We start from the raw sequence: 12,964 nt of genomic DNA, 5'->3' as shown, positions 1-12,964 counted from the left end.
TCAATACTACACTCGTTAAAAATCCAAGAGATAATGCAAACATCATCTAATTTTAAAAGTAAAATTTGTCATCGTTTTCACCCGTGCCTGGTTGTAATACGGTATTCCCACAAGACGTGGCTAGGGAGTGTCTTAAAGCTGTTTGCTACCCGTATTAACAGAAGAAGAAGAATGCTAACTGCATTAAACAGCATGGGAAGAAGAAGAAAACAATAGCGACAGTCACTGGAAACAGTGTTGCCAATTTTGCAACAAGTTTCCAGACACCTCTAGCGACAAATCTAGCAACTTTTTCTGGTTACATTGGACACTGACATGAAAGCGTGGCATTGTTCTTCCTCTTCTCAATGAGCAGTGTCTATTTAGATTGTTAATGTAGATTGCATACAATAAAAATGTTGAAATTTGTTATGGTTACTGTGACTTGTTGTTGGCTCCTAGGTGTAGTTATAAACACATTTAGGGTGTTTTTGAATCTCTTCTTGTCTCTAGCTGGACATTACACGTCTCTCCTACAGCGTCAATTACAATTTCAATTATACAAATTGAGTGATGACTTAATTTAGTGACTTCTAGCGACTTTTAGGACAGCCAATAGCTGTTGGCAACACTGGCTGGTAGTGGTGTGAGATTCAGAAACAGAGAAAAATTGCAGAGACTGAATATGGCTGTAAAATTTAAACATATACGGCAAGCTGCTACGTCACAGAAACACTGGCATAAAGGTTAAGATAGACGCTGCCAGTCCCCGCTACTAGTGGCACCTCATCCTGGTGCTGGCTGACGCGACTGCAACACAAACAGACCGTTAATTGCCGAATAGATGCCAATGACTATCCAATAGTATTTTGGCTTGAAACGACCATCCCTGGGGCGCTGTTGTCCTATTGGTTTATGCGTGCACCCTATTTACAGAGGCTATAGTCCTTGCTAAAGCGGTTGCAAGTTTAACTCCCAGCCTTGGCCATTTGCTGCACATCTCCCCACACTCTCTGCTCTCCACATTCCCTATCTCTCTCCAGCTGTCCTATCGAATAAAGAGAAAAATGCCCCAAAATATATCTTAAAAAAAAAGAAAAAAAATGCCCATCCCTAATCAATATTGTCCCATTAAAATATGAATTTGAGGCACATAACAGCTTTATTCCAAAAGGATAATCTCCCTTTATATATATTGGTGTTTTTACAGTTAAAGGTGTAGTATGCAATTCTGTTTCTTTTGTTATTTGAATGCAGACACCAAACAAACACGACCTTCAACCCCCCCAGCCTCCAACCCAACACTCATAGTCATGCATTACCATAGAAAAGACATTAACGACTGAGTGGAAGTTTTCAGTCGCCTGAGGGTGAGTTAACTCCAATAAGGGGAAAAGCAGCATGGCATAGTATATAAAGAGGAATCAACACAGCAACACTAATGTATCCATACGTCAAGCAGAAACACATCAAACTCTGCATCAGTGATGTTTACACTGCTCTTCATCCCTCCTTGTCATAACGCTTCTTTTCTAGAGTTTAGATATCTTCTCTTGGCCGTCTCCTTCCCCTTGTACCTGAGCCACAAGGCCACCTGTTGCTAATGTGACTGGAACAGTGTTAGAGCTGCTTTGTTCATTCATTTACAGAGCCAGGGCTGTGTACAAACACCAGACTGTTTTATCAGCACGCAGAGAACAGACAGTCGACGTTCTGTGAGGAGGTATTCACAGATAATGATTAGAAATGCACGTGATAAGAGTTTCATAATGGCTCGTTTCCACCAAGCAGTCTGGTATGGATCAGTACAGTTTGGTATGGGTCAGATCGGTAACGCCTGATCCTGTTTGCGTTTCCACAGCCAACCCTGCCCTACTTGGTGGACGGCGTTGTAAGCCAAATGCCGATAGCCGCCTCAGCTACGTAATAGCGTGACGTCATGGCAGCGCGACCAAGCGGCAACCTCTGGTCTCAAAATATGAAGCCCATGAGGAAGTGTTGTAAACTGCAATACATCGAGAATCCGCTTGAGGCTGGCTGCAGAAACACCGGAAACCACATAGACACGAATGGAAAAAAGACGATCTTTGCAGCATTAATAAACATGTTTCCAGCCTGGTTCAAAAAACGGCTTGGCCCTACCAAGCTAATCTCTCTGATGGCACACGCTGTATGGGGGTGAATTTTTTTCTAACATGACGGTTCAGAAGATATTAAGATTTCGAGTTTTGCCCATATAAGGACATGACTGACGTGACTCCCAGCCGAGAACACATAGCTATTGGCTAGGAGGCTCACACTATGTCACACTCTGCCTGGTTGAGTTCTGCATTTCCAATATGGCTGCTGCCGTCTTGCTTCAAAACAGCTCTCAGGAACAGATGGGTGACGTCACGGATACTACGTCCATATTTTATACTGTCTATGAGCGCGACACAGTGTACCCCGATAATAAATGCAACGAAGAAGAAAAATGCGAGGAAAGTCTGCACCTCCACGTTCGACCATGGAACGCTGTTTCTTGACGCCATTTTCCAAACCAAAGACCTGAAGTCCACTGGAGATTTAAACATGGCGGGGTTATGTGTTGTTCTTTATTACCGCTGTCGCACGGGAAGTGACGATTCTTTCGACCCAATCAACGGACTGCAGTGTTTCTAGCTCCACCTTCTGGGGTCAGATCGGTATGTATGGCACCCCAACAGAAGGGTACCAAAAAGTGGGACGGTATGGTAATTTGGGGACCTGTCCCGGTTTTAGTCGCCACATGGAAACGCCACAAAATGCGTGCCGTATCGAGAACATCCGAACAGAACCGCTTGGTGGAAACGGGGCTTAAGACACCTGTGGCCAGTGTTGTGTTTGAATGGCTAAATTTGCAACTCATGAATGAGAACACGAGCGTAAGTCAGTGTGGAGACTGTGATCCAAAAGGTATCAAGAGTTCCAGAGAATCGTGTTTTACATCAACTGAAGTCGGATTTACGGCAACCTGGCAGGCATTTGGCGTGTTTTATGCTGCGAGCAATACAGAACTAAGATAAGATAAGATATTACTTATATTGATCCCCGGGGGAGAATATCAGTTGCTGCAGCAACCCAGACACAAGTACAATCAAGAAAAAGTTCCAATTAGTAAAATAAAATAAGTACAAATAAACATAGATAAATAAAGACAGAATACAATTTAGATATATACAAATTGATTAAATAGAAGTAATTATAGGCAGTATTAAAAATGTAATTTTTAAATTAAAATTAAACTAGTTAGCGATGCTGATGAAGCCAGCTCTTGAGTTTTCTGACGGTCATTGTAGCTATAGAACTTTCTTTTAAAAACCCTAAAGGCCTTTCCTCCAGAACTGACATTTTAAAATGTCTTAATCTCTGAGGATTGACTCAGTCAGTGAGATTTTTTTGCCCACTTTCAGTACAGATGTGCTTTGGAACAAAAGATTATGTTATCTAAAAAAATACAGTGAAAACCCATCATAGATATCTCTTTGTATAAAAATATCTTGATAACAACAAATGAAACCACTTACTCATCCGAGTCCTTTTTGCTCTCCTCGATGTAGGCGATGGACTCTGAACGAAGCCGGTTGGTGACCTCGTAGGTGCGCAGGGTGACACCAAAGATGTCCTCGTGGTAGCGGTTCTCATCCTGGAAAACAACAGAGGAGAAAATGTGAGGTGGATGTTATTTTGGATTTCATTTTATAGCACATGTGCCTCACATTAAAGAACAGAAAGAATATAATATTATGTAGGAAAAAAACCTAGAAACAGGCAGAATGAGCTTCCTTGGTGAAACCATGCAAATGAAATACAATCTGATATGACAATACGTCTTAGTTTACAGCAGATGTTACTTTGAACTACCTTCCTTTGGCTTTAAGCTTCAAGTGATATCATGGTAGTAACTGTCAGTAAGGTGGCCAACACATGGCTGTAGGTTTATGTCTTCTCTTCCACTATGAAATGTTGAATTATGATTGAACATTAGAAAGTGTTTCAGCAGGCAGTGAACAGAACTCTCACCCGCAGCTTGCTGATGAAGAAACCAGCATCCTCCAGGGTCATGTTGCCCTGCTGTTTGATGATTTGCTGCACGGTCTTGAGAACATCTCCGGCCATTGTAACATCCCCGCACACGTAGATGTGTCCCCCCTCCTCCCTCAGGCACTGGTACACCGTCTCTGACAGCTGCTCGCGCAGAACATCCTGTACATATTTCTGACAGAGAGGCAGAGGAGGAATGATGTGTGAGTGTGAAGGAGTGGGGATGGGAACAATGTGAAAAGAAGACAACTGATGGACAGGTAATAATGTCAAATGAAGCAGAATTTGCAAACTGAAGCTTAAACAAGTTTGATTTGTTCAGGGACTCAATACGTAGAGAAAATGATTCAACAACTGACGACTCAAAAAAATAAACATGCAGCAGAAGCAGAAAATCTCAGTTGGAGTGAATGTCCTCGGGTGTATAACCATAGATTTCTTTAAACAGCCTCTTCTCCACTCTGTGATTTTATTTCAAACCCACACAGCAATCCACAGAGAGTTGTGACGGGTTGACTCATCCAGAGTTGTGGACAGTTTAGCACTTGTACCTTTGGTTTGCCGGGTTCTCTGGAGTAGGCCGTGTACAGCTCCTTGAACACCTCCTTGTTCTTGGCCTGGATGGTCTCCTCCTTGTAGATGTGATCCATCTCAGACTGCCGACAGCCAAACACCAGGATCATGGGGCACAACTCCATTCCTAAAAGCGACAGGCAGACAGGCAGAGAGTCTTCATTACTCCGGATGGCGTTGTAGGAGTGATAGTCGAAATCTCAGGGATTTGCTCTGAATTCCATTATTACTCAGAGGTGCATATGACAGCATTCTAACTGGATGAATAAATTTAACACCTTGTCATGGATATTCTGAAAATCTGCCACCAAATTTGAGATTCAGTCTGCAGGTTCAGGGAGAATCTGCTGCGAAGCCTCTATGTGAGTCAGTAATGAATACATCTCCACTGAGTAAGAAGAAAACCTACCATTGTGTTCAAGGTCATATAGCCTCTGTTGCCAGAAGCTTCTGAAGGGGGCGATTCCTGTTCCTGGACCCACCAGGATACACGGTGCTTGGTTGTCTTTGGGAAGTTGGAATGACGGTGCACTAAAACAATACAGTTAATTAAAAAAACATAAATGAGGTAATTAGATTGGAAACAGCTACTCTGCCGCTGAGCAACATTAACAAAAACCCATCTACTGCAGAGACTCCCAATGAAGCAAAATAATGAAGAAATTAAAGCTGGCGTAGGCAACTTTAGAGAAATGAGGAGGAGTTGGATAGATTTTTGAAAGTAACCAACCAAAATCTGCAAGCCCTTTCCTCCAAATATGTCATCATGTGCTGCCTGACAGCTGCTTGAGTATGGGGGAGAAGAGGAGAAACAATGGCTGCTCCATAATTCATCAATTTGTCTCCTCTTGTCCCTCACTTGTGTAATTTCCTTGCCTCCCCAATCCTCTCAGCAAGGAATTGAAAGAGAGATGTGAGGAAGAGATGCAAGGGCAGAGGAGGCATATTTTGTAAAGAGGAATCCTATCTTCTACAGTGTCAGTCTGAATCAACGTAAGGTACTTTCACGATTATATATGATGCCACTACATTTTGTGATTTAAATAGCCTGAATATAGTTTAGTTGTAGTGTCTAGAAAATTGGAGGTACATTTGTATGTAGGCTGTGTCTGGGTAAACTGCCATATAACAACTCAACTGGAGCCATGCATAACCAGAACTGGCATGTCAGCGTTGACCTGCATGGAGGCTTGAAGGCTGGTGTTGCTAGCTCTGCAAACCAATTTGACATTGTTTACCTGCAGACTCTGTGATCCAGTGTTTAGCTATGTTAAATAATCCCTAGTTGTCATCGCTAACCATGAAAACTTTCTGAGCCATTATTGCACAACTGTGTTGCTACCAAGCAGCAACCTCCGATCTCAAAGTATGAAGCCCATGCGGAAGTGTTAAAAACTGCAATTCATCGAGAATCCGTTTGGCTGCAGAAACACCAGAAACCACATAGACACCCATTCAAAGAAGACGATCTTTACAGCATTAATAAACATGTTTACAGCCTGGTTCAAAAAACAGCTTGGGTCTACCTAGCTAATCTCTCTATCGGCACACACTGTACGGGGGGGGGGGGGAGGGGATTTTGTCTAACGCGACGGTTCAGAAGATATTAAGATTATGAGTTTTTGCCCAAATAAGGACATGACTGACGTGACTCCCGGACGGGAACACAGCTGTTGGCTAGGAGTCTCGAACTCCGCCTCTTTACGTCACAGTATGCCTGGTTGAGTTCTGCATTTCCAATATGGCTGCCACCGTCGTCAGGCTTCAAAAATGCATGATAATGTGATAATCATTTTATTTCTGTTGGATTTAAAAAAAAATCTTACTAAAATGAATTGCCTACCCCAGCTTTAAATCTTGTGTATTTAGCATTACATTAAATCCTTTTTGTTATTGATAACACATTAAATATTGAACCTTGCTGGTGATGGTAAACACATTCTGTTACCTTTGGATCAAGCATGTGTTTTCCGTTTTTTGTGCTAAGCTCAGTAGGGTGTAAAGCTATGTTAGCCAGTGGTTAATGGTAGCTGTTACTCAGCAGTCAGTTATGTGCTTGGCTTTAACTTCCTGAGATAAGTCTCTGAGTGTAGCCTGACATTCAGCAAAGCATGCACCATTTACCTTCGGACGAAACACGGCACCATCTCTCCCTTCTCTATCCTGTTGAGCCATGATGAACACACTCCATGGTGGATGGGTCCTACTCCATCTGAAAAAGATTATTACCGAGCAAGCACTTTACCTTTTTTCTCTCACCTCTGCCTCCTACTCTCTTTAAGTGCAAAAACTAACAGGAGAAGAGTGGCCTCTACAAGCTTTCCAAGGCTAGGGCCATTCTTCTCTCTCTCTCTGTCTCTAAAGGGGAAATTACAGTAATTTAGCCCTGGCTCTTACAACCCCTGTAACATGTTTGCTGCAGCACATGCTACATGTGTGGGAGACAAGAGAAGTGATGGTATCCGGGAATGTTTGCAGACTGCTTTAAAGGCTAAGTGTATGGAAGATAATTCAGAGGCGGAGCTATGAGAGCCTTGGGATTCACTTTGTACTAAAACAAACAAGCTAATGCATTTATAAATAGTACGAGTCAGACTAGCATACAATGAATATTTTTTCTGATTCTTTTGTTTGTGTCCTTATCTTCAACAAAAACCTGTTTGGAGATCCAGAAAGTCCCCAAATAGTTTCTGAATCCACGTTTTTGTAACTTACATTAATGGTCTAGCTGCCTGCCCATGATGACTCCTAATCCATCTCATCTAAACCAGCATTTCTTTTAAAGAGGCTGAGTCAGTTGACTATTTAAGTCTTTGCAGCAACCTTGAAAAGGCACAGCAAACTGCCTTTTATCCAAAACAAAAAGTGAGCTGAAGGAAAATGTACATAAAGAACATTTTTTATAAACTTTTGATCAGGTCAGGTCTCTCAGCAGGATTGCATTTGTTACTGAGATGTCAGGAAAGTGGCCGCTACAAATGGCAGAAAATAGGAACCAATTTACCAGAGAGCCGACTTGCAGCTACACCTACACAGCCATAAGTCCTCAGAGAGACGTTAGCTAATGCTCAGCTCAACTAGAGCATGCAGTGAGTAGCCAGGTCCTCACCTCTGGCTCGGTAAGAGACCACAGCAACGGTGAGGTGGATCTCTCCTGGGTACGTGTCTGGAGAGGAGCTGATGGAGTAGTAGCGAGGCTGCAGCAGGGGCAGCTGGGTGAGCAGCAGAGTGGAGGGCATCTGGATGGAGGGGAACTCCTCCATCACCTCCACCAGTGTTGGATTGTTGTACCACTTCCACTCCTCGTACTCCTGCAAGCCCTGGAAAACAGGAGACAGACAAAGTAATGAAGTTATTAGATTGGAATTATTTTGTGCTGAATCACTGTGACCCCCATAAAGGAAACAAAGCAAGGGGGGAAAAGAAGGGAACAAATGGGATGATGGTTTCCTTTTTTTTTAGATCTGCAAACACTACGGACTCGAGAGCAGGAGGCTGCCCCAAGCAGAGTCATTCACCATTCACTGCCCAACTGTTTCTGTGTGTCATCACTGTCATTTGGGCGCAATCAAATTAGGGCACTAAAAATCTTTGATGTGTTCCCCACTTGTGCTTGTTCTCAGGCTGCTAATAAGCGACACAGTGCCCATTAGGAAGCCGGATGTGGTCTACATTCTCAGCCTGCAGCGCGGCTTGAAGCACGGTGTGTGCAATTTGCAATATTTCTGCAGTGAAGAGTTCTTTCATGCCTTGGTATTTTACCTTGATGCATAGCAGGGGGTGGAGGACTTTTCATAAGAGTGTTTTATATCCTTGAGATGTTGTTAATGCGTTTGAAATATCTTTGGTAAGGCTTTTGGTTTTCTTTTCTTTAGACTACTCTCCTAATACTGAAATGAGCATAACATTCAGTGCTTATTCCACCATCCTGCTTCCTAATCTGAATTCAGAAGCCTTCCCTCTCTTACCTCTCGCTTTAGTGACAGTGGTTCAAAGTATGAGCGTATGACTCACTGTTTGGCCTAAGAAAGCCTTCTCCACACATTGAGAAAAATGGAGGGTGAATTGTGGGAGGCACTGCAAGGGTGGGGGGCAGCCCCTGGTTAGAACGATCGGTGGCTTTAATTTGGCACCGGCTCCATCCTACCAAACATATTTCAATCGTTGCAAACTGCATCAAATCGACTCTCAGACGTGGAGAAGCATCTCACGTGTTCTGATAGCAAACACTGTTTATGTTAGCCATAATTTTTTCATGATTTAAAAGGTGTTTTAAGTGAGGACATGTCTACATATGTTGGGCTCAGAGGTGGAAAAACAGACATATTTTCAGTCATATCCTATGCACTTACATCACAATTACCCCATGTGTCTGGTCACGAACCGAGCCAGGCAGACGCAGCAGCTCAATAATTCTAAAGGCCAATGTTAACGGTAAGACTAGGAACGAAAACTAAATGAATTTACCTTACTAAGGATCTCTAGTTTCTTCTTCTGTTTGTCATTGGTTGCCAGAGCAGCAAGCTGCTGCAGGAGCACAGGGCTGGGTGGGGTGGTGATGTCCAGGAAGTACTGGAAGGCTTGGTAGATGGTGCATGGAGGGATACGTGTCTCATTTGTCCAGTTACTGATTACACCTGCAGAGAGAGAGGAAGTACAATGATTGATTATTCATATGTGGATCAGATGACTGCTATTTCCAGACTGCAAGTTCTTATCAGCCTTGTTTCCAGGTTCAACAGGAAGCCATTCACATTAAATAAACCAATGTTCTCATCTTACCCAACAGCAAACTATAGACAGACAAGTTAAGTGAGTATCTGGTGGACAAAGTAAAGCGTTGAACTGATAAAAAGAGCCAGATAATACAGACGTTAAAGGCCAAAACAGCTTGGGTCTGCTATAGCGAATAATGCTGTTGCATGTTCTCCACAAAGTCTCAATAAGGGGACAGTCATCCCAGCAATGTGGTCTGGCCTGTTAAAACATAAGTATAGACTACCCAATGTGATATCATTATGCTAAACTACATCAAACGACCCAAACACAGTCTCATATATCTGCACCTCACAAGCCTTTATAAAGATCATGAGATCATTTTCTCTCCTGTTTAATTTATACTGCAATAATCACAACAAACTGTATGTTCTCAACACCCACACACGAGCCCTGTGGAGCTCATAAGTGTATTTGAAATTAATGAAGAGTCATTTGTGAAATGTTAACATCATTTGACATCTACAAGTAAACAGTGTTTGCAGACTGCTCTTGCAGAGCGGGCTCTGTAAACACTTTCTTTTCACTTTTTCAGCTTTTTTTGTTTTTTTTCAGCTCATAAATTCTGCTGTCTGGGATGAAAACAAGGAATTGACTAATTAGTATCTTCAGGATTATCTATGAAAGACAATCAGTGACACAGCTCGTTTACTTTTATTATTTACCTTCATATAAGAAGGGAAGCATACTGAGATATAGACGGCAGTATTTAAATACAAATTCAAGTGGTTTAAATAACTGTATTACTTTATGACACAATACAAAGTGGTTGTAAGAATAAGGTGTTTGTAAGGTTTTATTACTGCATCTGCCAAACACTGTGACTCTTTAAGGAGAGGAGGATCTGAGAGGAGTCAGGAATATTAAGACTTTTAAAAGTTAATGAAAGGCACTTCTATTTAGTCTGGCTTTTATGTAGGCTTTTTTTTTACAATGTCTTTTAATTAATATTTCAATGTAATTTTAAACTTATTAGTATTTTAAATTCTAAACTTTTTATTATTTTACTACTATTTTTATTGCTATTTTAGTGCTTTTAGTCATCTTAGACATTTATCTTTACCTTTTTTTATTGTCTTAACGAGTCATGTTTTATCTTTGATTAACTTATCTCTTAACTACTTCACTGTTATTCATTTATATACATTTTATTGTAATTGGAGTGCATTAGTCTCTACTTCTTTATCCATTTCTGCTTTATGTTTAGTCCTGATATATTAGATTTTTATTTTTTTCCATCACTGTAGAGCACATTGAATTGCATTTGATTTGTATGAAAGGTGCTCTATGAATAAAGCTTGATTGATTGAAGGTTGATATACAAAGAGTTTACATAATCTGTCTTTTCATTTGGAGTCATTTCATCACCTATGTCAACATTTTTACTGTTTATTTTGAATACCTCTATCTCTGGTATTCATTTTGTCTTTTTTTTTTTTTTTTTTTTTAAGTTATGTTTTTGGGCTTTTTTGCCTTTATTGACAGGACAGATGAAGAGAGACAGGAAATGTGGAGAGTAGAGAGAGGGGGAAGACATGCAGCAAATGGTCAACCGGCCGGGAGTTGAACCGAAGACCTCTGCGACAAGGACTATAGCCTCTATACATGGCCTATCGCCCAAGCTCCTAGGCCACCAGCGCCCCTGTCCAACACAACTTTGACTGAGTTTAGGTTATTTTACAGATTTCTGAAACATTTTTTTTTTCATTTATTTATTTATTTATCTATTTATTTATTATTATTTTTTAATTATATTATTTTTTTATTTCCAAGTTCATTTCTAACTGTCTCCTTCCCTGACTTGGTCTTTTTAATCTTATCTGTCACTGGAAATTTTGGGAAGCACTTCGAGCTGCATGTTGTACAAATGAAAAGTTCTGTATAGTTCAGGTGAGTTGAGGTTAAGCGTGTAAATAAACACATTACATATTACCTGTCATTATTTCAGCTGTAAAAGTGTGCTTTAACAGCAAAGTATTACGTCCTTTCACCCTGCTTTATGTTAAAATGAAGATTTACCCATAAACCAATCACGGTTCAGTAAAGTTCAAACAGCTTGTATCATCTCTTCAAATAAACTAATGTTGTAGCAGAGCTGTTAGTCACCGAAGGAAGCAGGAAGTGTAATAACCTATTGAAAACTGGATTTTATTTGTCATGCTGAAGTTTTATTAAGCACATAATCTGTGTTTAAGAAACGCATTACTTCACAGTCACAGTGAAAATCACACTTATGTCACAGAGTGTCACCACAACTGTTTGCCAATAAGCAGCTTCACTGAGAGATTTCTGGGCACAGATACCTCACTGAAGTGTGACTTCATGTTGTCTGGTTGAAGCAAGGAGGCTGTTCCTTATTCATGTTTTGTTTTTGACACCCTGCCCACGTTTCAGCCTGTGACCCTCCCGACCGCGTGCCTACTGCATTCGTAAATTAGCGTGATGTTGCTAATAGCGTCACCCACCTAGGGCAGTGTTCCTCTCCTCCAGGAACTCCACTTTGACTATTTGATTGACAGGTGGAGCGTCCTCCAGTTTATCTATGAGAGCCGTCACCAGGTCCTCGTGGTTGCCAGGGAAAATGCCCAGATGGTCGCCGGGATGGTAGCTCAGTCTGTCGTGGTTGTTTGTGTGGAGCCGCACAAATATGGTGGAGCGACTGCAAAGGAGATCAGAGATTTAGGGGATAATGCAGACGTATTTGCAGTCTGATCTCTTTAGTTTATGTACTATAAGAAGACGGAATGATAGGATTGGACACCAGAGGAGAACATTTGATCAATTCAACATTGTTCACTAGCTTTCCAGAAGTGTGACTCGATTCTTGTGAGGTTTGTGTGGCTGGAGTCACTTACTTGGATTTGGGAGTTTGTAGGTTTTGGGATTCTAGCATCTTCGCTCCATAGACCTTCTTCTTGTGAACACTGTGTAATGCTGCAGGCAGAAAAAAGTCACTGCATTACATGCATGACACTTTTAGGTGACATGTGCATTTTTAATTTTCTTTAGAAGTGTTTCTATCATTTGTTCAGTCTTAAATAATGGGCTTATGTGAACTCACAAGCTATCTTACACTTACTGCTAAATCAAAAGGGTAGAAATGTTTTGACACAAAATCTGAAGGAGTTATGACAGATGAGTCACTGATCTTAATCAATACAATCACCATTCCTCCATGCTCATTCATGCTCAGTGTTCATTATCACATATAATATCAGGGCACCATCACTAGCTCATCATCCCCTGCTTCTTTAGCTTTAACCGCTGGATGTTCCTGCAGAACTCTGGAGATTTAGGACGCATAGAGGCAGAGGAGGCATAGAGCTACGAGGATGAGAGCTGGTATAAGAAGACGGAGGTTTGTGGAGAGGAGATAGAAGCAGTGTCTCTCCTCTCTCATCAGGAGCAACGTAATGAGAGAGGAGATGGAATAAGATGGACGGGCTAACAGGACTAGCAATGAGTCAGACGGTGTTTCAACAATGTAGCATTTTGTGCTTTACAGAAACGTGGCTGCATCAGGATATTCCCGACCACAACGTCTCCATTGGCGGCTTCGAGACTGTCCGGGCAG

The 12,964-nt window shown here is 41.5% G+C and overlaps 1 protein-coding gene across 1 annotated transcript in view; it reads right to left on the bottom strand.

Moving 5' to 3' along the window:
- The window catches only part of nos1 (nitric oxide synthase 1 (neuronal)), a 55,380-nt gene that overhangs the window by 5,205 nt on the left and 37,211 nt on the right, over positions 1–12,964 (bottom strand). The window contains exons 20-28 of the mRNA XM_034693051.1: positions 12,246–12,324; positions 11,856–12,049; positions 9,082–9,251; positions 7,724–7,934; positions 6,739–6,826; positions 5,024–5,145; positions 4,593–4,741; positions 4,021–4,215; positions 3,525–3,643 (exon numbers count right to left, since the gene is read on the bottom strand). Coding sequence (XP_034548942.1) covers positions 3,525–3,643; positions 4,021–4,215; positions 4,593–4,741; positions 5,024–5,145; positions 6,739–6,826; positions 7,724–7,934; positions 9,082–9,251; positions 11,856–12,049; positions 12,246–12,324 — 1,327 coding nt within the window. The remainder of the gene's footprint in view (positions 1–3,524; positions 3,644–4,020; positions 4,216–4,592; positions 4,742–5,023; positions 5,146–6,738; positions 6,827–7,723; positions 7,935–9,081; positions 9,252–11,855; positions 12,050–12,245; positions 12,325–12,964) is intronic.

The sequence above is a fragment of the Notolabrus celidotus genome, chromosome 9 (assembly GCF_009762535.1).
Source record: "Notolabrus celidotus isolate fNotCel1 chromosome 9, fNotCel1.pri, whole genome shotgun sequence".
In the NCBI taxonomy this organism is placed as follows: domain Eukaryota; kingdom Metazoa; phylum Chordata; class Actinopteri; order Labriformes; family Labridae; genus Notolabrus; species Notolabrus celidotus.
Note: the sequence above shows the minus strand (reverse complement) of the source record. Positions and strands in the feature narration are given on the sequence as shown.